Below are 26589 nucleotides of genomic sequence, written 5' to 3' on the forward strand. Positions count from 1 at the left end.
CTGAGCCACAGGGAACCACAGGTAGGGAGTCAGGAAAACTCACTCTGTAGCATTGTTGTAGGGCAACACCAAACAGCCGAGGGGAGACGCAGACAGATACCATGAACGCTGAGGCAGAACATGTGGTCTGGAACAGAAAGTCGAGGTGATTTCCAGGATTACGACGAGGTAGGCAGGTCAGAGGCAAGCAGGGTCAGCAACGAGGAATCAGTCCATAGAAGAGTGCTTGAAAGTCTTGCAGGAGTGGTGAAGAACAATCTGGGTGTGAGTGAGTGAGCAGGAGAGTCTAATATACTGGCTTGACTGGAGATGAGATGCAACTGCATGCACAGGTGAACTGAGTGAGCTGATGAAATGCAGAAATCTCAATTATTAAAAAAACCTCCCAATTGACCCTTTGCTAAGCCACTCCCTTAGACGGCCATTGTCCAATCGTACGTTAACAGGTGCAGGAGGCCTGTCAAGCCTTCAGAACAAGGAGAAATGCCAAAACTGGATGCATATGGAATATGCAAGTCCGACAGACAGCAGATGCCTTCGCGACCACCACAGGTGATATCGGCACAGCCTATATTTTACCACCCCTTGGTTTGTGCCATAGTTGTGGTAAATTTGTACAGGATTTTGTTGTTGTGTCTTTAGGAGATCCAGTGTTTGGATCAAGCACACGATATGTGAGCAATATCCTGACGCACTTTAAACGAAATGAAAAAGTGGGATGATTTAGTTTTACTAGCAATGGGCTTGCAATGATTAATCACAACTAAACACTAGCTTAAAATAAAACAATACATTGACTTACCCTGCTGTGCAAGAACATTGTTGTTCCTGTATATGATCCTTAACAGGAATAGTCGAGACGTGGGGTGTCTGACACTTCCGTTGGGACCGGTTAGCTTGTGAGCTTGTGAGCTTGTGAGCGTGTTGTCGTCCTTTCTGTCAACTTCTCTCTGATATTTGGGGACTATATTTTCAGAAATTTGCTATTATTACCCTTCGAACATCTCTCACTGTTACAGTTGAAAACGCCATAATATTTACCAAGGGGGCGGGACTTAGTGAAGGTTCAATTGGAGTCTTTTGTGATATCCATCCATCCATTATCTATACCGCTTATCCTGTTCAGGGTTGCAGGGGGCTGGAGCCTATCCCAGCTGTCATTGGGCGAAGGGCGGGGTACACCCTGGACTGGTCGCCAGTCAATCACAGGGCTGACACATTGAGACAGACAACCTTTCGCACTCACACCCACACCTATGGGCAATTTAGAGTCACCAATTAACCTTACAAGCATGTCTTTGGACTGTGGGAGGAAGCCGGAGACCCCGGAGGGAACCCACGCATGCACGAGGAGAACATGCAAACTCCGCACAGAAAGGCCCACCTTGCCCAAACTGGGGTTTGAACTGGTGACTAGCTGTGAGGAAACAGAGCTAACCACTGCACCACCGTGCAACCTCTTTTTTTTTTTTTACTGTGCTTCTATTTATATTTCTTTATGGACAAAACTGCTGAACAGAGCTTATGGGAACTTGTGACTTCTAGTGACTTTGATTGTCTCTTGGGGGGGATTTTGCTTCGAGTCTGAACAAGTGAGTGGAAGGGAAAGTGCTGTGTAAAAAGTACTGTTAATAACAATCACATACAGATACCAAATCCATTAAACAGGGCTGTAGCACATAATCTTCATTTTAGCATCTTTGATGGCCCTTCATAAATGAGGGCCCTGAGTAGAGTAGTATGTACTAGGGCTGTCAACGAATATTCTAAATTCGAATATATAATCAAATTTTAAAAACGGATATTCGGATATTAAAATTAATATTCGTTGTGACAAAAAAATCAGCACTTCGTGGTTGTTTGCGAGCTCGCAAGTTCTCGTATGTCCTCACGCACACTCTTGGTTACGGAGCATCTTTGAATGCATCACAATGTAACTATGATACATTAATAATTAACTTGCTGAAACGAGCTAAAACAACAACTGTGTGGCGTGCGGTAACCTAATTACTTAATTTGTTTATTTTGCAAGGTGTAGGATCTTTTAAAAGGCACGTTTCTGTTTAAATCAATATATCTTTGCACGTAAGTTTGTCTGTCGTTGTGTTGGTATGTCCTCTTGTGGGCAAAAATAGATATTCGAATAGTTCGAAAACATTTGTGGGGTTTTTTGAAGGATTAATCGTCATTTTTGGCCAATTTTGAGAGCACTTGTACCTTTTTCCAGTAGCCTGACACCAGTGTCTTCATCTTTACAACTCATGTTACATTACTGCCCTCTACTGCCCATAGGCTAACATTACAACCATCAGGTGGTGTCAGTCAGTGTTCCTGCAGAGGACAACAGAGTCAGACACAAACGACTGGTTTTCTGCATGTTCACCAAAGTGCAGCATATAGATAAAGAAGGAGAACCACTTTCAAGAAACCTGTATTTCAAAGTTTTACACTCAAATAACAAAAGTCACAATGTGTTAAATGGATGATTTAAACAAATAAGTGTCACCACATTTACATTTATCTTCTACAGATCTACACATGTATTCTGTACTTCATGCAAACCTGACTTTACGCAAAATTTCAGAGGCTGAAAACAGGAATATGGAATAGTTTTTAAGGTATTTATGGAACGGTATTTATATCAATAGGAAGAAGGTATGCCCAAAATGTCTCAAGCTGCGACTGTGTCTGTGTGTGTGTTGTATCTTTTAGGGGAAGGGGTTGTCGGGTGTGTAGTTTAAACTGGCGTCCAAGAACATGGCCAGGGTGCCCAGCGTGGTGATGATGACAAACAACCACAGGAAGAGGCGATCCACCACCAGGGCGATGTACTGCCAGTCTCCTGTCATCTGTAGAGAACACAAATACACACATTTACACATTCACTTACTGTAAGCCCTGAGTCAGCACCGTACTGTATGTATGCACTGACACATGAACATTGTAGGGCATGTGTGGAACACGCTGTGCTCAGGAGCTGCAGACAGACTGAGTAACAAGCTGCCTGACAGCGTGTGTCGTGTTGTGCACATTTCTCACTGTGTCGTCCTCGTCCTGCTTCTTCAGCTGCTCGGCCATGTATGTCACGGCAGCGATGGCCGACTTCAGGTTGGGAGGGAGGATCAGACAGTAGCTGTCAGAGTCCGGGAGGCGCTGGAGCTGCACTGTGCTCTCACATCTGAAACACAGAGACAGAAGCAGATCATGGGAACATTACAACAAGGAATTAACATATTTTTAATAAGGTTGTTTCAACATTTGTAACTTTTGGCAAGTAAAGTAAAATTTCCAATATGTTTAACCCACTTGTCTTGTGTGCAAATTTATTTTACACACACAGTTAAAATGTCTGTAATAACTATTGTCACATCCCGTTTTGCTTTGCTCTAAGCTAATCTGACAGACGCATAGAGTGTGATGTATTGTCTCATTAAACTCTGCCACAAACAGAATAAACAGAGTCAAATTATTTATCAAATTATTCCTGAAAACAAATCTTACAACAAAGGCAACAAAAGTATACAATATTTTGAACATTTATTATATCAATAATTGATCTTCATTGATTGGTTTTCCCCTGATAACGAGTACTGTAAAATTCAGGGTATAAGACGCACTTTTAATACATTTTTTCATCTTAAAAGTGGGCTGCTTCTTATATACCGGTGTGACCAATATACCAGTATAAAATGCAGAGAGAGGTTGTTTTCCTCGCTGTTTTAAGGGAGGAAAAGTACCTTGATTGGTGCTAACGCTTCGTCACGGACATGTATTATCATGATCGCCATTGCAGCCACCACCCTCACAACAACAAACGTTACCGTAGTTGAAATAACTACACATTTTTATTAATAAAAATCTTTTCCCCTCTGGGATACCTAAAACAGGCCGCGTCTTCTATTCCGGTGTGACTTACATTTTGGATTTTAGGCTAATTTCTGGTGGTTTGCTCAAGATCTCAACTTATTTATCTCGTTATCTCAAGATAACAATGCTGCACCACAGTAATGTCAGATGATCATAAGAGTTGCAAAAGCACAAAACAAACATAGATCCTGACAATATCACAGTGACCAGCCTATTGTTTTGTTTTTCTAGATCCATGGAAAATTATCACAAGAATGAAAGTGTAGTTATAATATAGATAAGTCATTTTTTCGTCAGTCTATTTTTACTGTATCTCCGAAAGCCATAGGTGTAATTACAGTGAACTCGTGGAAAATGCAGAATTATATTTGTACTTGGGAAAATCTGTCTTGTAAAGAGATCGTATTTCTAACCTTTCCCTCTGGAGGAAGTAAAAACAAATACAGCAGCACCCTTCACAAAAGCTCCCAGAGCTCAGATTTAGCTTGTGTATGTCATAAGTCAGTAGCACAGCATGATTCACCTCTGCTGAAACAAACCACCGCTGACATTAGCTGTCCGCTGTAGGACATTCATTACAGAGGAAGATGTCAGTGTTGTCGCTTCATAATAAACACTTCGTCCTTGTGTATCCTCTAACCACTGACAGGCAGAACTATAGGTCTCTACTTCCTGCAGCTCCTCTGAGCACTGAGTGACAACGGCAACACACTCGTCACCCAGGGGTGACATTGACACAACGCTGGGTCAACATTTATGTGATGCCGCGACCTTTGACCCCTTCATTCTTTCCCTCACACAGCTGTTCCATAAAGCAAAACACATGAGCGGTGTCTTATTAACAGCATTCTTGTCGTGCCTTCATGCCTTTGTGAATAACTGTGTAACAGCTCATCCATAAATATGTTATTTTCAAACAATATCTGAGGAATATCTCTGCATTTATTCCTGAAAAATATTGAGACAAATTATTATCGAATAAAAAAAATACAAAATAAAATTTAGCTTGAGTAATAACACCTGTGGGCTACACTACCACTGCATGCTAGGACTTTTATAAATCAATCAGACAAAAAGATTTAAGGGATTTACAGGGGGGAAAAATCAGCACTGTTCATTTAACTAGCATAAACCTCAAAGTTCACATATCTGACCAGACTTTATAAACCTGAACCAGCAGGTCAGGTCAAACACACTTGTTAAACACAGGTTGAAGCAAACACTTAAAGGGGACATATTTTAGCTATGTAATCAATATTCTATTATTCTAGTGTGTTTAGCTACAATGGTTTGTGCTGTCTATAGCATGCCTTTCAGGAAATTAATCTTTGAATATATTGAATGAAACTTTGAATATATTGAATGAATTCTTAAATATATTGAATGAAACTTGAATATATTGAATGAAACTTGAATATATTGAATGAAACTTTTAATATATTGAATGAATTCTTGCATGCCATAGCTGTCACATGATTTTTTGCAGCTCCATGTTTAAATATTACTGTATGTACCTATGGCAGTCATGTGCATTGCAACCTGAATATTCTCCTTAGTACAGTATCAAGCAATGTACAGCATGTATTCACATGTCAACAGCACACAACTAAACATCACCCACCTGAGACAAGATTGTACAACTGCAGAGAAGGGAAAGTTACATGTGAGTGCTGGAGAAGGTGGTTTAGGATTGGCAGCTGAAGGGTTAAAGGGAAGGTTAACACACCTGTTGTGAACACATGCAGCATACATGGGAAATTGTAAGATATGACAAACAAAGAATAGAACCATCTGGTAACTCTACAAGATGCATTGATTTTAGTTTAGCTAACTTATTCATGCAAACTCACATACACTCACCGGTTGCTATGCTTTCAGGATCAATTTGGGTTTGGTATCTTACCAAGGACAATTCCACATGTGGCCTGGGGAAGCTACGAATCAAACCTCTGTCTGATAAGTTGACGACCCACAATACAACCTGAGTGACAGCTACCCTAGGTCGATGGGGCATCGTTTATAACAAAGTGCTTCAACTCAACAGCAAAATACAAGTTGGTGATATACTATTATAAGTTTAAAACAAATTCTAACGCTGGCTTTTTTTTCTTTTTTTTTTTACAACTAATAAAATATGTACAGTCTTAGCTTATTATAATTTGTATTATCTGATAGCAGCAGATAGTTGCTATCTGCAGTAGGATTATTCTACTGCATTCAACAACATGAATTTCAGTAAAACCAGACAACACTATTACAACATATTGTTTTATTTTAAAGTTTAATTTCACATACAGACCTACATATGGGTCTGCATGTGACTGAAACACTGACTGACTGAGTGAGTGAGTACTTTCAGAGCCATAGGCGGGGTTGCTCCTCCACTGCTCGTCCGATCCGTCCCATCCTCACCATGTCCGCAGCGCGCATATCCAGGGGTAGTTGCGGGTCTTTCTTTTAAAGGTTTCCATGGGTTGGTCTTAACAGAAAACGATCTTATTTACATTAGAAACGGGACCTTAATCAGCGGAAAAACAACCATATGAGCTGAGACGGAGAGTGAGCGAGGGGGAGAGAGGGACAGATCCTCCTATTCTCCACATTTTCGGCGTGAGTTGAGCGAGATATGCGTGTGTCACGCAAGCATTGTGAAGACGATTAATCGCATGGTTGTCCGTAGTTAACTCGTGATTAATCGCAAATTAATCGCAAATTTTTTACCTGCTGTAAATGTACCTTAAAGAGATATTTTTTCAAGTTTTTAATACTCTTATCAACGTGGGAATGGACAAACATGCTTCCTTTATGCAAATGTATGTTTATTGTTACTGCAACATTCTAAAACAATGACAAATACTGTCCAGAATATTCTACAGAATAACCTCACAGGTACTGCATTATGCTGAAACCATAAAATGACAATCATCGCATATATCACAGACAGAGAGCGTCCTGATGTCCTGTGACTTTTGTCACTGTTTCAGTGCTCTTCCTCAACAAGGAGAGCGGGCGAACGACCGGCAAAATGTATGTGGCGGAAACACTGCCGGTGGTAACTCAGTTCACATCGACAGCAAATACAAATAACTTTTGTCTTGTCCAGAGAACCATCTAGCAGGGCTTTGAGGCTGAACTTGCCATTTAAAATACCTTTTTCTTTATCAATTTCTGCTCACAGAGGTTTGTTTCTGCATGCTATCCACAACATCGGACTGCATCGCTTCCTGATTTCTCAAACTGCAGGGCAGGCGGAGGGTCATAATAATAGAATGCGCATGCATTAATCGCATGTTCAAATAATTAGAGGCATTAAAGGGAATGTGTGCTAATGCTTTATTAACGCGTTAACGCACATTCAAAGTTAACTCCGGTTAAAACTTTAAAACTCCAGTTTAACTTTAAGTTAAAGTTATTAACGCGTTAACTCCTCAACAAACACTTGAGATAAATGGTAGATATCACAACTTTTCACCCATTAGTGCTTCTGACATCTCTTTTCAACCAGATAAACACAAAATGAAAAAGACTTAAAAAGAGTACATTTTATTAGTAAAAGAGTTATTATTGTTGAAATATTTTATAATGAGCACATCATATAAAGAGACAGGAGCATTTCTTCTCATGGAAGTACTTTGTAATGTGTCATCTTCGTCATACTGAATTTTTGGCCCTACATCAATGTGTCACACTTTCTAAAGGCACCACAGAACACCTGTCAGATTGGCACTTCAGCTCATGTCTCCAGTGCATGCCATCCATGTATGTAGTAAATATAGGGTATACATTGCTTATGATGCTCATAATAATGTGGAACCTCCAGCACCAGGAAGGGGAAGGCGTCAGTGAAGGAGCAACACAAGTTATCAGAGTCACAGAGAGACAGTGTGACTAAACGAGGACTGCCGGACTATAAAAAAGAGCCAGAGACTTTCTGTTATGGGGTGCGTTGTATGTGTGTGCTTGCGTGTGTGTATGTGTGCTTGTGTGGTCACAGCTCAAAGCAGAGCTATGTGGTGCTCAACATGCTGCATGCCATTCACATTCCACAGCTTGTATTCATTACTGCAGATACATGGAGCCCTTCTCACCGTGATACAAACACACCCTTACACAGTAACATGTATGGTACTGTTACTGTATATTTACATATACATTTACTATTTTGAGTAATTGATACACAATCCACTGCATTCTAACTTAATGTACTCACATCTACTGTATGCTGTGAAGCGGAAACAAAGACATTGTAATACTGGCACTGATACCGATAACAATACTGATACCAATAACAATACTGATACCCATAGCAGTACTGATACCCATAACGATACTGATACCGATAACAGTACGGATACCCATAACGATACTGACACCGATAACAATACTGATACCCATAACAGTACTGTTAGCCATAACAATACTGATATCCACTGATACCCGTAACAATACTGATACCGATAGCAATACTGATACTATTACCGATAACAATACCGATACTGATACTATTACCGATAACAATACCAATACTGATACCAATAAATGACGATACACATATACTATTACTGTATATTTACATGTGGATATAACTATTGTCAGTAATTTATACACAATCCACTGCGTTTTAACTTAATGTAATCACATCTACTGTACGTATGCTGTGAAGCAGTAACAAAGACTTTGTAATACTGGCACTGACACCGACAACAATACTGATACAGATACTGATAACAATACTGATACCGATAACAATACTGATACCGATAACATTACTGATACCACTAACAGTACTGATACCCATAACGATACAGATACCGATAACAATATTGATAGCCATAACAGTACTGATATCCATAACAATACAGATACCCATAACAGTACCGATACCGATACTAAAACCCATAACATTACTTGATAACCGAAACAGTACTGATACCGATATAAATACTGATACTATGACTGATAACAATACCGATACTGATAATATTACCAATAACAATACAGATACTATTACCGGTAACAATAATGATACTGATACCAATAAATGGCGATGCACATGCAAGTAGGGAAGCAATAAAGGTTTATTTTCTAAATTGATTAATCTGCCAAACGTTTTTTAAAACTAATCCATGAATTATTTAGTCAGTAAAATGTGTTGTGAAAAATGTCCATTATCTCTGGGACCAAAATAAAAGACCTTTCATTCACAAAATGACAAAAAGAAGCAAAACCTTACATGTAAGAACTTAAAACAAACCAAAAGCACCAACGTGATTAATAGATCAACAAAATATTTGGTGACAAATTGTCTTTTGGACATTTAATCGTTGCAGTGTTGCATGCATGCAGCTCAAATCATCAAACATGCAAGAAATTCTCATAAATGTGCTGTAATGAACAGCACCTGTCTTCTAACTAGCCATGTGGCAGAATCACAAGATAAAGAGAGATGGATGACACACACTGGATGCCCGATAGCGCGACCACCATCTCTTCCACATCAAAAACCACAAAATCCTCCCCCTGCCCCGATCACTCAGCACTGGTCTTCCCTTCCACTCATCCAACAACTATCTCTTCTCCCCCCTCCCTTCACCTCCTTTCTGAGGGATTACTCCCTAATGCCCAACCTAAACAGAGGCTTAGTGTCTGGCGACTGTGGCCGGGGGTGTGGGGTTTAGCTGGGGCTGAATCTGATGCCTTTGGAACGGGATGAGAGATGCCCAGCACCAGGCCTGGTTCAGGGAACTGTGGAGCTGTTTATGATGCCAGTGCTGGGTGGCAAGGCTGAGGCCTACTGGCAGATTAGCCAGAGTGAAGCAGCATTGTTGGAAGGACTGTACAGTTTGACGCCAGACTTTAGATTTAAATAAAAATGTTGATAATCTCTCTCATTGATTGATTTACAGTATTGTGACTCATGCTGTGGAGAGCTCATTGAAGCTCTGAGATTTATTGATATGTAAAGTAGTATGTTGAGGGAAGCTCAAGGTAAACAGGGTAGTTGTAAGATTAACAGACATTGAAAGAGAACAGAGACTCTATTTGCATCAACAGACAATACAAAACAAAGTCTCACAGTCCTGCATGCGTTCTGATTGATAAACATGTGATCTCTGAGAATGGGGATACAGAAACATTGCAGCAAGAGCTATTGCACCAAAGTCGGATTCGGACTTCCATAATCCACTTACTTTGCCATTTAAAAAAAAACCTGTTAATCTCATAGCTATATGCATCAATACCCGATATATCGGTCTCACCCTGAAGGGGTTCCTCTGCGATAACAACCTGATCACTATACATTATTCCGCTCATTACACTGCTTTTTACTTTATTTGACACAATACGCTGATGTCAAAATGACTTTATTAATTTAAAAATGATTATATTTTCCAGATGAACAGGACCACAGGAATCAGTGCAGCACCTGAGTTAGGTTTTTTTGTCTCGTTACTGTCAGAGAGTCAACATTTTCTGTCACCATCTATAAACCACGCTGTGTCCTGTTCTGTGCTCTGTTTAATGTTTAATTCTTGTACCGTCTTCAGTTTTATAGATCTCTCTGTCATAGCCGTCAGTTTTTGCATTGATTAATCTTTACTGTTTCTCTCTGCTGTTATCGTCTCTAAATAACATAACAAAGAGTACGGTCTAGACCTGCTCTTTTTGTAACCCTAGCAACAGTCTGTTCTTCATCACAGCAGTTGGTTTATTGAGAAATAGCAGACCTCTGAATGCCGTAATTAACCAATCAGAATCAAGAATTTAACACAGATCTGGAATAACAGCTAATAACCTCTTATGGGTGATGACAGTATGTATATAATGTAAATACCCTTTGTTCTTTGGGGATAATGAGTGTCTGTACAACATTTTGTAGAAATCTATCTTACAGCTGTTGAGATTTTTCATTCGCTACTAAAGTTTTTATGTTAGCCAAGTTGCTAGCATGGATAAAACAGCTATGTGCATACAATTTTGTTTTAAAACATCACACATAAGAACGTCCATACTGCAAACAACCTATACACCTTGAACCAACAGAAAAACTCAGATATCAGGGTATAAGTCCTTCATTTAGTTCGGTTACCAGAAGTCTGACAATTAATCTATATTTTTTATTCAGTGTACCTTTCGCGGGGCTATATTAAATATGCTATTAAATGTGTGAGGCTGGAGGAAGTGCACATACTGCTAGTGTCTTGACAGACTCTTTGAGCTGCTGTGGCAATGGCTGTAATTCTGCCAAGCACGGCATGTACTTTACTATAATAGCTAGTCTGGCATCAGATCCAACATTCACACTTTGGCACACTCTACAAAGAAGATTCATGACTGTGCCTGCTTTTATTAACAGTAATAGAAATAACTTTCTGCTAATGTAAGGATAAGGAATGTCTGGTGAAGCACATCTTAGCCTAGAAGGAGGCTGGACCAGTTCTCTAATGGGTATTTTACTGCACGTCTTTGGTATTTAATGGTCCTAACAGGTAAGAATATAGAAACCTGAATTTTTTGGCAGTTTATTTATCTCGTAACTCAAACTAAGAGCTTGGATTTGAGTCTAATTTAATCAAGTTTGATCGTGATCATCATTGAAGTCATGTTTTTAATAGATGTAGTATAAGTATATATATATATATATATATATATATATATATATATATAGTGGATATATTTTATGCTCCAAGTCTAAGACTAAAATACAGTAGTACTGATGTAAGTAGAGCAGAAGGCCTTTTTACACATGGAATCTTAAACAAAATAAAATTGCAGTTTATTTATCTCTTCCATAATAGCTGTTAGGCTTTGTCGGCCCTCTTTAAAGTGTTTTGCTGGATAGTCACAGTTAGCAAAACTGTTGGCATAAATGTAAGCTGAAAAAAAAAATACATCCAATGATTCTAGTCTTCTCAAAGATCTCTTTTTTTGAAAAGTGGGAAAAACAAATGAATTGAGATCAAGTTTTTACCAACTGAACCGAAGAATATCGATGTGTTTTTTTCCTTTTTTGTTTTTTCCTTTTTTAAAAAATTACTTTTTATTTTCTTCATTTATTTGCCCACAAGAAATTACATTATGTGTAAAAATGTTTTACATGCTCTCAATAAGGCAAAATAAAATGCATTTTCAATATATCTTTGTCTGCGTATCAACCTTGTATGCTGCATCCTTTACATTCCGTAAGACTTGGTGTTAGATGACATAGGTTTGACTTTGATTACCGTTTTAACTTTTGGGCGCAGACTTGGGCGCAAATACAATGATCTGTGTCTCTTGAAAAGCACTTAAAGTCAGCAATGTAAGTAAATGTCATAGACCTGTTGCAAAAGTCTGTTCAGTTGTCAGTTTATCTTAAAAAGATCTGTGTTACAAGAATACACACTAGAGAGTACCAGGTGGTTAAATATACTAGAGAGAGAGTTTCTGCTTTTGTGCGCTCTTATCATAAAAACATTTACGGGATGTTGAGCAGACAATAGATTTAGTTTCCTAACTTTCCTTCGATGACCATGTACAATGTACTTTTTCAATTGGTTTTTAAGCTGATGGAGTCATGTCTCCGGTGGACTGGATTCCTCTTACCTGCCTCTCCAGGGTAAGACGATATCAGGGTTGATCTTGCGAAAGAAGTATTCTCCACCAGGCTGCCTGCTGTTGTAGCTTGGGATGGGCGACTCCTCATTCAACAGGGGCTCATTCAAAGGCTCCTCTGGGTTTGGCCTCATCATGCCGATATACTTGGGCAGGAAGTGGATGAATACCTGTAAATTTGAGGTAAAGAAATCAGTAAATCAGGGTACCTAGATGGATACTGATTAAATATGTTGTACCTGGCCTCACCTTTCGAACCCAGTTTGGCATGATGTGTGTGCTGGGTGTTCGGTGGTGCAGATTGAGGACGACTACACTTAAGATGACAGAGAACGTGACCAGGATCATAGTGAACATGACGTAGTTGACAATAATTGGGATGCCGAGGGAAGTCTCAGGGACCTTGTCAGCCAGCAGCAGCATGAAGACAGTCAGAGCGATGAGGACGGAAATGGAGAGAGTCATCTTCTCTCCTGCAGACAACAGGGACAGTTTCAGGACTTCATTATGGCAGCCAAGCAGAAAATGTTTCCGTGTTGGCTCACAAGGGAAAACTTGACAAAGTTTGGAGAAAAATAAGGAACAAGTGAGTAAGTAGCACTGATTACTAATATGCACATAAGACCCCAAAATCCATAGTTAGAAGGCTATTGTATATATCGGTTTCCAGTAACTTTATGCTTATGTTGGAGAAGGCCTGATTGCGAGAGTTCACTTGTTCTACAGGTAAAGGAGACAGTTCCAAGATTTAGCATTATTTCACGTATGACCCAAAAAGAGATTAAGCTTCAATAATTCAGCATGCTAAAATAGTTTGCCATCAATCCTGTTGTATTATCCGCTATGTCACTGAAACATCACTCTTAAATCTGGCCTCACAAGATCAAAGATTGCCCGAATAGATTCTCGCCAAGGTCACTTTCTTTCAATCTATCAAACAATGATAAATTCCTTCAAAGGCTGCCCTGCCTCATGACCTAAACCAGTATTAGACACATGCTTTTTGTCATGACATAAGATACTGCATCAAGCGGTAGCGTCCCTTCCTATATCCCATCTTGGCAGTGATGTGTAGTCACACTGTCACAACATGTCAAACGTGCTGACCTGCTCCGGGTGGGAGATAAAAGACAAATATAGCCAACACGCTGGTGAGGATGCAGGGCACGATAATGTTGATGATGTAGAAGAGAGGCTTCCTCTGTATGATGAGGTAGAAGGTGATGTCCTCATACAGATCCTCTTTCACGTTCTTTCTTGAGGGTTTGTGACAGATGGCCCATTCTCCATTTTCTATTGAAACATGGACATTCAACTAAAAATTATCTAATTATTAAGTTGCACATAACATATTGGTATAGGATTTGTACCCACCAGTAAAAGCGTTCTCGTCTATAACAATCTCTTGAATCTCTTTGCCGTCATCATTTAAAAAGTACTGCAGGTCCACCTCGGAGGCGTCATAGGTGTAAGAGCGGAAAACCATGCTGCAGTTCTGCCAGTCAAATGGGAAGTACGACACCTGTGGGAGAGTAAATTGAGAGGAAACAAATTGTAAAAAATCTAATTGAGGTATATATTTCCAGTTGTCAGTGTATCCGTAATATGTGATTCTTAAAGATACTGTATTACCTCTATAGAGCAGGAGCTGCGATAAATGGCCGGGGGAAGCCAATTGACTGTCCCATCACTGTAAACCAAGACGTTGACGTAGAGAGCAACGTCAAACTGACCGTCATTACTGTAGGGAGAAAATAAAAGTAAAGCTCATACACCTCATATTCCAGCAAATGCCATTCTACTTCCTGGACCCTCATACTTTTACATCTGTGCACTTTGGTTTTTGTACATATTTAGGGCATATTTTTCATGGTGTCAATAGCAAATGAAGTAGAGGGCTACTGGGCTGACAAGCACACTGATGAATGAATGTTTCATTTATATCACACAGTTGTTTGAGTAATCCATCTGTGAGATGTATTATTGTTTTTCCTCTTTTCACCCAATCTCTGAATGTCAGCACTGTTCAAAAGGTCATAATCTCTCCAGGATCAGTCTCTGTGTGTCTGCCATTGAAGGCAGTGCCCAAAGTTCCCAATTAAATGGCTAGCAAAAGGCTACTGGATAATTAATGTTTAAGTGTTTCATAAAAGCAGGACGACAGGAAGGGACTTTTTAGCGTTTATTGCCAACACTGCATGAGGAAACATGCAAACACGAACAAAGTGACAACCTGTTACTGCTAGCTAGGCAGTAACTGCCTAGGCAGTTAATGTTTTCCGTTTAGCTTTTTAGCATGCTAACATTTGCTAATCACTATCACTAAACACAAACTACAGCTGAGGTTGATTAGAATAGTGTTACTAGTTTGTGTGGTTCGTGAAGTGATGGTGGAAGATAAAAAGCCAGAGGAAGGCAAATTCCGCAACTAATTTCTCGACTGTCTGCCAATGAGATATGTCACAAAACACACAAAATGTCATGGCTGTGTTACAAGTCAGTAGATTTCATCATATAATGAACAGAAATCAGTCTGTAATTATTTCAATTGACTGACATTGCCATCCCTAGAGCCACACTGCTAATGTGGCTAAAAGCATTGTAATTTTGCATTGTTTATATTGACATCTTAAAGAGGGGGTATAATGCTGTTTCACATTTTAAGTAATGCTGTACAGTGTTACAATGTTGGATGTCCATACTAAACGTGGGTGAAGTTTCAAATCTGTACACAAAAGTATGTTGCGAAAAAAGTGTCTCCTGTACTGTGAACGCTTGCTTTCAGACATACTTCTCCAGCCGCTTCACTTTGTGATGTCACAAAGTGGAGGAACTCTATATTTGGGCATCTGCCCGAAACACAGCAGAACTTGCTGCCCCTGGCACAGTTCAAGGACACGCCCACCCAGCAGCTCAGTCTGCCTCTGCATTTTTGTTTCACTCCACCACTCTGCTAAATGGCTCTGCTCGTCAAGTTGGCTGTTTTTGTTAGCCTCTGTTTCAGGCAGAGGCTGTATTTTTTAACTGTAAATTATGCTAAGGTACTCTACAGGTATCATAGAGAAAAATATAAAGCTTGAAATTAGCCTAATACCCCACCTTTAAAGTGATGGAAATGTGTTACATAGAAGGTATTAGCTTTGATCCGGAGAATCCCTCTATTACTGTATTTGAGGTGATTTTGACCAGGACACTCACTTGTTTATGAGGTAGATGTCAGGACGCCACACCTTGTTAGGAGGAATCCTCAAAACATCAATGTCATCATACTCCTCTGGGGTCCACGACAACCGATAGTCTGTCCATGCCTGGGAGGGAAGGAAAGAAAGAACGCAGAAAGAAAAGAAGGAGGATATACAAAGAAAAGTGAATAAAAAGCAGGTGAAGACACACACTCACACACAACTGTCACAAACGCCTCAAGCCATCCTGATTTCTAATTAGCGAGGGCGACGGACAGAGAGGAGAGGTTGATGGAGAGAATAAGAGAGACGAAGCAAGAAATAATTTGTGCTTATTGAAAGTGACAAGTCCATTTGAGGGGCCGAGCGAGAGAGCAGCAGAGAGAGAGAGGAGACAGGGTTTTGAGCAGCAGAGCGAGGCTGGGTGATGAAGATCAATGGTTTCATGTGTGTACCAGATTCATGAACACGTTGGTTGTCATCTCTTCGTTCTTCTCGTTCTGTAGACACAGAGAGGGAGAGAGGGGGGGATATACATTAGGGATGCCACCGTATCTTCTAGTGTATGACAGTGCTGTTGCTCTTTGGAAATGAATTGGTTTTGGATGAATGGATGACTGTGCTGAACCTGCAGTTAGCTGGCCACTAGTGTGTTGGTGTGTGTGATTGCACCACTGAAGGATAGCACTGCATTTGTGACCATTTATAACACAGATACACACATCAAAATTATAAGGTGTAAGATGTTATAAGCTTTAACATACTAGAGAAGTGTTTAAGATACAATGTATTGCAGTAGAGTCTATTTGTGATCTAAAAAGTGGTCCTTATCTTATCTGCCATTGATTGCTTCTGTCTCCAACCACTCCCAATAGTAGTATTTTCCTATTTCAACTACAGTTGCCCCTGAGGTAACCTGTATTTACAAATTCTACATCAAAATTTAAAATCTGTGATTATAAAAATGTAGAATCTGTAGGCAGGGATATGGATTTTTAGTACAGGAAGTGTTCTGATTACCATTTTTAGTACGCTTGTAGTCCAAATAGTATTGACCAATCCCACATCCGCAGTACAGCCAGAACAAATTATGTAAAATATTTACCAGATGGTTACTTTATCCCAATTGCAAGCAATAAAAACAGCATATATGGTTAATATTTACCATTTACCTCTGTTAGATTATATATAAATAATAGTGCAATATAGCATACAGTGCTTTTCTAGTCTTCTGACCACTCAAAGCTGCACACACCGATGGCAAAGGCCTAAGTGCCAATCACACCTTTGCCCATTCATACCTGATGGCTATTCCTCGGGAGCCATTTGGGGTTCAGTGTCTTACCCAAGGACACTTCGACATGTGACTATAGCAGTCAGGGATCGAACCCCCAACCTTTTGATTGAGAGACTACTGACTCTACCCCTGAGCCACAGCCGCCCCGATATTTGTCTTTCAAATGTAGTGGTGTAAAAGTAATACATTTCCCCAAAAAGAATAAAGTACTCAAAAAATTTACTTAAGTAAAGTACTCAACTAAATTTACTTTGTTAAGGTCCCCCTCTTCTTACAGTATATGTAACAATGTATTTTCACGTTTGTGCATGCAGCCTTTATCCTGCATGTGTATACTTACTAAGCTGACGAGCTGCGAGAGGGTCATCCCCACTCGAACCATCACCTTCTCCTCCCAGGAACGAGCCGGTCTCACTTTCATGTTGTAGTTTTGAAAGAGCTTCTGATGGAGCTTCCGCTCTGTTTCTGAGGCTCCTGGATAAAAGGATGGATGCAAAGAGAATAATTAGAGGGGAAATTACACCTATTAAACATAGCCAGCGTTACCTGTAGTATAGAAAAAGCAGATAAGGATGAAATATAAAGAACAGAAATAGGACCAAAAATGTTTCCCCCCCATCATTTCACCCTCATATTACCATTAGCATTGGTTGCCTGTCACAATTGGTTTAGAAAAGAAATCATGATTTTGCACCAGTTAACTTTTCTGAAATAATCTCTAAAATGTATATGTGTAAGACCCCTTCCAGTGAAAATCAAGTGTTTAACCTTGTAAACATCTCCATGTGGTGTTTCATGTGCTACAAGACATATCAGGGACGACATAAGCAGTCATCACCATGGCTGGGTCTGTCTGCTTTTAAACTGCAGTGTACCAAGGACAGGCTGAACAACACGTTTTCAGATCGACGTCAGTTTTAAGGCGTCACAACCTGAAGGAGCCAATCCCGTTAATGGACGGGGTGACGATATGCATATCATTACGTGCAACCTACGGCAACCACATCGGCGATGCACGAGCCAGCTATAACCATCATCGTAATTTTTGCAAATTCACTACTAATGGTTTACGGTACTACTACTAATTACCAAATTTCAAGCTAGCTAAGTTTCAACAAGTTGCCACTAAATGATGGCAGAGACGTGTATTGTTTTTGCGAAGGAGTGTGCTGTTAGAAAATTAGCATAGAGGGCAGGGCCTATGCAGATTCAGGAATTTTCAATGAGGGAGAAGGAGGAGATGCCTTGTGAGGATTTTTACAAGGTAATGAAACGTATTTTGCAGAAAAAACATATCAGACACAATTTATTATTTAAAGCAGAGCATTTTATAAGGAGCTGGTCTTTAAAGGTGCATTTTGTAAATTTTAGTCACACCTAGTGGTAGTTGCAGATTGCAATCAAAGCATGTTGGAGGGTCTAATGTGACAGAGGAACCTGCTAAAAAAGCAAAAATCTTGCTCTAAAGCCAGTTTGTGGTTTGTCCATTTTGGGCTTCTGTAGAAACATAGGGCTGAGACAAGTTACTCTGTGGAGCAGATACACTCCCTTATGAAAACGTTCATTATATTCCATGTCTAAAAGTATCTCTGCCAATGGACCCCCGATTTTACACTCTGGATCTACTGTTACACATATATATATATATATATATATATACATATATTTAAATCACTTTAATTGTTTCAATGTCTTAAGTGTAGTTAATTATCTAAATCTAGAATTGCATTTCAAATCTTCTCAATTTCAATCCTACATTTCCATTAGTCTGTTTTTGTGTTTATTAATCTCATATTGCTGAAATTTAGATCTTTGAATTGTCTAATTCTAACTTTAGAAAGTCTGATTGATCGATAAAGACTAAACCTAAAAGGAAGAGAATGAAAGCAGACGATATGCAGGGTTAAAACAGGAGTTAAACCACAGTTAGTGGGACATAACAAAGCACATGACAGTTGCCACTGACACCGAGACAACAGCATGTTCTCTGTGGATCAGTGAGTCAGGCGCACTGTGGTTAGGGGTTCAATTCTGACTGGGATGACCCATGCTAAAAATATATTGTACTCTTTTTTTCTGATTCAGATTTTAAAAAGCGTCATGCAAATACCCTATAGTTATATTATCATTGATCCCTAGAAAATGCATGACATTAAATTTAAGGTATCTAATAATTAGCAGTATTGACCACTCTGTTTGATGGCAGGCATCTCCAAAAATCTGTTCAATACCTACTCATGATGGACTTGCTTTTTTTCAAAATATGTGGCAAAACAACAGGAGGAAAAGATAGAGAAGGACAGACGGGGCATGCAGAAGAAGCGGTCAGCAGGGCAGGTGCTGTACGGTGGGTAGCAAAGGTGACTGAGCTAATGTAATTGATATGCAGCAGGGGGATGGGATCAAAGGGATGTCTAGGATACCAGCTCTATCTGTGACAAAAATAGACTCTGATTAACGAACAATGACTTGTTAATGTGATTCATTATGTGTTCCAGAGAAGGACGTTTTTTTCGCTTTTCAAGTGAAACAACGTCTTTGATAAAGCATAAAATAAAGGCTTCTTTTCACAGGGATTCCCTTTCTCTGTGTCTCCTACTTAACTTGATATCCTCTTGCCGTTGGCCCTCCCTTCGGGGAAATACAGTTGTTAAATCGCCCTAGCTGTGGTACCTAGAGAAGGACAGGAACAATTGACCATGATCCCTGCGGAAGTCCCCAAACAGTGCAGGAGAGCTCCTTTTTTCTTTCTTCTCCCATTGTGGGGTCAGAAGGTCAAAGTCAAAGCCCTTTCAGCTAAAAGATAAGAACTACTCATCGCAAATCGATTCTAATTATGATTTTATCCCCAAAATGCAGTGGAAGTGGAATCAATACCAATTTAGCTGAACTGACAGAGTGCAGCAGGATGTGGGATGCTTGTGTGTTATCTGATAACTGTCCTTAGCACAGAAATGCCACAATTTTCTAAGTGTATGCTTGCATATGGAAGTAGCAAGGAATCTCTTCTAGGCAGCAAAACAGGAAATAGGTACGCTTAGAGTGTAAAGGCTGAGAAAGGAATAGGAACACTGCACCAGGGGTTGCAAACACGCACAGGGCAACTGTTTGTTTTCCAAGCACGACAGCAGGGGTCAAGGGTCAAAGTCAAAGTCAGTCAAGCATATTTATTTTTCTTACTACCCCTTTCCTTTTATACGTCCTAGTCAAGGTGCAGTCCAACATTTGTCTCATATAAAGGGCAAAGCGTTTATATACATTTTGCGTTGAAGGAAAATACATTTAGATTTAGATCAGTTGTGTCAAATTTATGTGAAAATTGTAACTATCCTGATGTAAAACTGAAGAAAACACACGCACAAATGGAATACCAAAAAATCCTTACCAGTTAGAGTGAGAGAAAGAAAGCTGCATACGATGATTAATGCGTTCATCTTCACATGAATGTTCATCCTCATCTTCATTTGTCCAATCATGGCAGTCTTGACATCTTACACTTTATGTGCCAATTAAAGGCCCCGCTCTCCTCCGTACAGCCACTGTGACGCCCTCACCTGGAATCTAAATGGAACGTCCTCAAAAGACACACCTTTCTATCCAAGGCATTTACAGCACACCTTCAGTTCGATGTCAGCTAGTTGGCACCTTCAATAGCACACACTGTTCAGCTAATGTCTCTCTCTCTCCTGTCCTTTCGTCTCTTTGTGGCCATTGCTCCATGGGTGAAACCCTGGTCTGATTGGGTGTGCGTGCTGGGAGTGACGAGTGGGCGGAATGTGTTTGTACTGGGAAGCCTGTGGGGCAGGCACCTGTTGGTGCTCACCAATCCTGAGGTTAGCACTGTGGGGATGACGGGTGGGTCGAAGAGGAAGTGGAGGGGGTAAAGGAATGGCAATGGGCTATGGGTTATGACAATGGAGATATTTTTGGGGAGAGAACGAGGGGGGCGGGGTGGAGTGTGGAGTTGAAGCAGTTAATGGATGGCATCTCTTGCTCCTTTTACTTTCAATGTCTCCTCCCATTTTTTTTCCATTAACTCTTTGATTCTTTCAAACATTAGTCTCCGCCCACTTCCTTTTTGCAATGGATTCATTCCAATTGTGCTGCTTTATGTGTGGTATATAAAGGTTGTTTTCTAATCAAAAGGAAATTTCTAAGAATTATTATTATTTAATAGAACTGACACTTAAACATGTCATGTCCATTTAAGAATAGTTTTCCTTGAATATCCAGGAAAGAAATACATACTGTATTAAAGCCACAATTTGGTTTTGAAGATTTTCCTATTAGTGAATCAATGGCGGAAAGCGTCAAGGGGCAACCTACAGGACAGAAAAATGAAGTCGCTCTGGAGGAGCCAAAAACTGTACTTCCTCAAGAGGCCTCTTGAAGCTCACACCAAAAGCGGGTCGATTCTAATTAGGCCTCATGTTAAAATGGCCAACTTTACAGGAAATCTAAACCTATTTGAAGCCTGATACAACATGGCGTTATATTTTTTATAGCTAATTTCCAATTCATGACAACTGCATGGGGGGTTAATTGTTATTGTAGGAGCTATTTTCTCTTTGTTCTCTTTGTGGGCATCGGAGGGCGCTGAGCATGTGACCAGTCATTGACTGGATTCACGTAAAGGTAGTAGGTGTGTCACTGGGGTGTCATGCACCAGGAAGGGAACACAGGTTTTTACCAGGCCAGTGAGATGCAACGGGAAAAAATGTTTGTTTGCATTGAGCTGGAATAAAATCAAGAAAATCATATATGTTTGACTGGACATTCAACTTCTTGTGACCTGAGTACGACCAAACTGGAACAGTGCATCAGTGGCTTTGCCAAAGGTAACCATTTTAAAGAACAGGTCTTTACTTTGTTACTTTGAAAATAGCCACTACAGTTATATAATTAAACCTGTACGAAGGGACGTGGATTTCTGGGACGGCAAGTGTTCTGGTGTCCGGTTGTACTACACTTGTAGTCCGAGCAATGTTGACCAATCACGTATCAGCAGGCTGCGGCGTATGCAGGACAAACAGTCTGTGTGGAGAGCAAAAGCAGGCGGAATGAAAGTTCAGTGCTCAGATTTCCCAACTTCCTCAAATGCATCAGAAATGATTGATCCAACCTCCGTTCAACAAATGAGCATTTTAAAGTAGTTTTCTTCTTCTCTTGAGGACAGACCTGACAAAGCTTCATTTTTACTTTTTATTAATCTGCATCATGATGTTGAAATTTAGGCAAAGATAAAACCCGTTAATTAAAGTCAATCACAAGAAAAACGGTTTCTTTTTCTGTAAACAATGCAGCACACGGAGAAGGAAGTCCTTTATTGTTATCCTTCGGCGAATGATTGTTATATAACTCTCTATTAAAAGTATTTGAAGGCATAAGCATAATTAGGGGTGTTGCTCTTGAGTAACAGATGGGCACCTTTAGCTGTCTGCTAGGTGTTGCCTCAGCTAATTCCAGCCATTGAACTTGACATCTTGGCCATGTTGGTGCCTTTTGAAGATGTTTTCCATGCTGATATTGGACATATAGGTTGCGGTGCCATTTATTGCACAGAAGTCTCACATCCTCTTCCTCACTCACACACAGCTCCACCCTCGTCTGATTCGGTCACTTTATGCTCCAAAAAAATGCAACTAATGCTGAAATCAAGTCTTCCATACGGCTGTTACGGTGAAGGGATGGAAACAACTCTGGATGGGATGAAGGGATGGCAATGATTGTGATAATATCCCCATAAACATACCTGGGACACTGAGTTGAATGTTGAATGAAGAAGCATGTATTCTGGACTACTTCTGGCAGAGATTGCTTCCTTTTACTTTCAACACAAAGTGGCTTTAAGTAAAAGGATTTTTTGGTCAGAATAAATAGTCTACCAGAAGAATGATGGAACCGTGAATATAGTGCAACAACAGTAAAATAAGCCATTATAAAGCAATGCAATATTTTAGTAATGTCAGAGTGGCCATGACAAGAAGAAGACAAAGAAATTGCAGTTAGTAGAGCAGAAAAGACATTATTCAGTTGAGTAAAGCTGACATATTGTGACTTTATTTGTCTCTGAGCCATTAGAGCTAATGTATGAGAGGGAATGGAAGTGGAAGTTGCTAAAAGAGTGCTCCGCACATTCTGTGGAGTCAAAACCTGCAGGATGAAGTTGCTGAAGCAGAGTCCAGAATTACCAAACTTCTTGGCAGGAGCAGCGAGGTGTTGTTAATCGTGATGGAGAGGTCTTATAGGATTCATGAGCCTGAGTAAAGAGCGAGCCCCTCCATCTTGCTGATACTGGGTTTAAAGTGAGCTTGAGGCACGAAAAGATAAGCATGTCGAATAGGGTATAAAAATAGAGATAGATGTTGTTGCTATAGAGATGGTGAGACGTGAAAACGTGAAGTGTTATGATCGATGAGGTGAAGGCCTTGGAATGAACTCGCTATCCTGCTGTTTCTTGGATCCTTCATGCTGCCTGTTATAAAGTTGATGTCAGTATTTCAAGGGTCATAAAGTTATTTTGTCTGTTACACAAGATAAGAAAGTACTCACCTCGTTCCCATCATTTACTCTCTGTCTCTACTTTTCATTACCTGTTGTATAAGAGGTCGTTCTATCCTGTCTGCCTTAAGTTGGTCGGGGCATCCAGTGCAAAAACACAAACACGCCATAAATCAGAGCGAGGTTGAGAGTTGAGAGAGGGAGAATGTCTCCTGACGAGTATAAATACATCAAAATGGCCTCTGTGTTTTTCTGTGCCTCTATTGAACAAAACGTCCTCCCAATGCTACTGTTTTGTGCAAGGTCAAAGGGTTCAATAATAAGGGGTGTGATGAGAATGCTGCAGCCAGCTCTTTGACATTGAAGCACTATCAGCACCATCAACACAAAAACCTACTGAGAATGAATGCAGTCCATGCTCACACTGTATATATACACCAGTGTATTTACACAGAGAAATATCAGGGAAGCCCATGTAGCCGTGTCTGGTAACCACTGCCAGTGTGTGTGTGTGTGTGTGTGTGTAGGATTATTAAGGATTATTAATAGCAGAGCAGGCAGGTGACAGAGCAAGGGTTGCAACTCTCCTGACAACATACTGACAACAGATGGAGCCTTTGATATCCTGCCCTTAGATCTTTATTTAAAAAACAAAAACAAAATAAAAGCACAAGATTAAAAGGGCAGGTGGGTGTTTGAGTCATGTGAGAGAATTCAAAAAGCATGTGTGGTGTGTGTGTATTTGTGTGTGTTTGCAAGTCTGCAAAGAAACGAAACATTTAAAGGCACAGGCCTGCAAGAACATATTTAATTTCCCAGGGTTCTATATTCCCCACGTCAATAAACTGTGAATATGACGATTAAAGACGACCTTTCGGGAAGATCTTGCGTTCTCAGAATTTTTTTTTTTTCAGAAGTCAAATGTTGTAAATTTTCCTGGGTCAATACATTGAAACCACCAACTTGCAGATTAGAGCCCCTTCTTGTTATGCTACTTGAAATTCCCACATAATTTGAGCAAGACACAAACTATTGAAGTTTATTTCTCCACTTGGCTGAACCACTGTGGTGTCACAGAAAATCAGAAAACAATCACAACTTCTTAACACTGGGATAGTGGCACTTAATGTATTACAATTACGTGGCTGCGCCACCGAAACAATTTTTCAGAGGAGAGTTAATGGAAAGTTAGCTAAGATTCTTTTTCGTTTTGGGCACATGAATCCTCGAAAAAATGAGGTGACATAGTATAAAGAGCTATGAACATGGCTTGGATGGGCAACCCAAACACAGGTCTTTTACCAAGGAGACTAGAGGTAGAGTCACATATGAAACTGAAAGTGACTTATTGTTTTTGACATGTATTTAACTTTACTGACCTAAGTTCTTATTTAAGGTAATAATCTCGAAGATTTTCATTTAAATAAATGTCTGTTAAGTCATTATCTATCGCCAAATGTGCCACTAATGAAAGCCTTTGCATTTGCAGTATTACAGACTGGGTGTCTGTGGCGACATTCTCGGAAGAAATAACAAGCGGCGCCCAGTCAGTGACGTGTTTTCCATCAGCCAACAGTGGTTGGTCTGCCAGAGAGGGTAGGTGGAGCTAAGCGGCTGCTTTCCCGGTCTCTCCAAGTGTTGCGAATAAACAGTAATCTGCTATGACTGAACAAACAAAGAAAAGATCGATGACTACAGATACAACTTCAAAAATGAGTAAAAATTCAAAGAAAAAGAAACAAATTCGATGATGAAGGCAAACAGTCTAAAAAGGAAAGCGACTGTCAGAAAGGAAAATCAAGAGTTATAACCGGACCCAACCGTGGACGTCACACATGAAGAGAACGAAAATGAGATCTTCGAGATTATAACTTCAGAGTATGTAAGCAATGTAACATACACAACGTAACACACACAACTTAATACACACAACGTAGCACACACAACTTAATACACACAACGTAGCACACACAACGTGACATTCGCAAAGTAACATATCGGTATAGACAAAATAACACGCAACTTAATGTACACAAAATAACGTATGCAAAGTAGCGTACGCGAAGTAACATACTTAACATAATATACAGTAAATTAAATAAGGTACATTACACAGAAATCGTATAACATACACAACACATAAAATAATAAAATAACACACATAACATGCATAATGCACATAACACAATTTATCTAACACAAGTTCTTGTTTAACCCAAACCACATAGGTATTCTTCGTTTTTCATCACCAACGTGTGTTTAGAGGTTTAGGGTGTTTCTAGTATTGTTATAAGATCAGACTACACAGATCTTAACCACACGGACACAGCCATCTCACTTCATTGTTTTGCAATTCAAAATGCAAGGGAACCCCTAAAGAATGTCTTACGCCGGGGACACACCGGACGCGGAGCGCCAAGAAGCGGCGCCAGTTTCCTTTCAGCGCCCATGTTAACCGATTGTGTCTTTCACATCACACGTGCCGCGGCGCGCACCTCCGCGGCCGGCTCACGCCCTGCAACGATCGTTTCGGTGTCTGGTCTATTTTTTGCGTGAGCCCGCATCAATCCTGGCAGGAAGTCACACATGAAACAACAAGAGAATCCGGTCAATTTTCAAAATAAAACACCGCGATTGACAAATGTGATGTTATATTTGTGTGCTTTTATATATTTGTCAGTATCTAAACAGAGCGCAAGAGAGATGAAGATACACACACACACAGACACACACAAGAAAGAGAGAGACACAAAGTGGGCTGGCTATAGGGGGTGGGGGCGGGGTGTCAAAACACACATGCAAACAGAGAGAGAGAATGATGAAAAAACAGCTCCAATTGTGAGTAAACGACAGCTGAGGAGCAAAGGCGCTTGACGACCGGCGCGGAGCAATGCGTGTCTGGTGTGAACGGAAGTGCTCCGGCTCACGTGCAATTTTCGTTGTGTGGCGCTTCACAGCGCTTCCTCGTCCGGTGTGTCCCCGGCGTTACAATGATAGTGAACATATGACCCTGGGAAACATAGGGCTTTAGGAACATAAGGACGACCCCCATGTCTCCTATATAATGGAAATTCCACAGGCTATTGGTGCAGCTGGTGAACTGAGTTGGCATGCTACTCCAAAGTCCAATATAAGAATATCCTCCAT

At 40.2% G+C, this 26589-nt stretch overlaps 1 protein-coding gene across 1 annotated transcript; it reads right to left on the reverse strand.

Annotated features, from left to right (window-relative positions):
- Window positions 1-2707: 2707 nt before the first annotated feature.
- On the reverse strand, window positions 2708-26494 carry chrnb1l (cholinergic receptor, nicotinic, beta 1 (muscle) like). Its single transcript, XM_069672733.1, has 13 exons — window positions 26370-26494; window positions 20765-20840; window positions 20327-20423; window positions 17282-17415; window positions 16100-16144; window positions 15661-15770; window positions 14095-14203; window positions 13837-13984; window positions 13570-13755; window positions 12712-12935; window positions 12454-12632; window positions 3040-3178; window positions 2708-2849 (listed from the first exon to the last, which is right to left on the reverse strand). The coding sequence occupies exons 1-13, from the start codon at window positions 26492-26494 to the stop codon at window positions 2709-2711; spliced, it is 1713 nt and encodes a 570-aa protein (XP_069528834.1). The 3' UTR covers window position 2708.
- Between the last annotated feature and the right edge of the window lie 95 nt (window positions 26495-26589).

Source organism: Semicossyphus pulcher, unplaced genomic scaffold, assembly GCF_022749685.1.
Source record: "Semicossyphus pulcher isolate SPU_LCO1_2020_fin unplaced genomic scaffold, fSemPul1.0.p SCAF_21, whole genome shotgun sequence".
NCBI classification, from domain to species: Eukaryota; Metazoa; Chordata; class Actinopteri; order Labriformes; family Labridae; genus Semicossyphus; species Semicossyphus pulcher.

Excerpts from the sequence above, each read along its gene's own strand:
- chrnb1l (XM_069672733.1), bottom strand. The coding sequence starts at position 26,494 with ATGGGGGTCGTCCTTATGTTCCTAAAGCCCTATGTTTCCCAGGGTCAT. Across the intron at positions 12,936-13,569 it reads TTATCTCCCACCCGGAGCAG|GAGAGAAGATGACTCTCTCC; the intron begins GTCAGCACGTTT and ends TGTTGTCTGCAG. Across the intron at positions 12,633-12,711 it reads TGCCAAACTGGGTTCGAAAG|GTATTCATCCACTTCCTGCC; the intron begins GTGAGGCCAGGT and ends TCAAATTTACAG.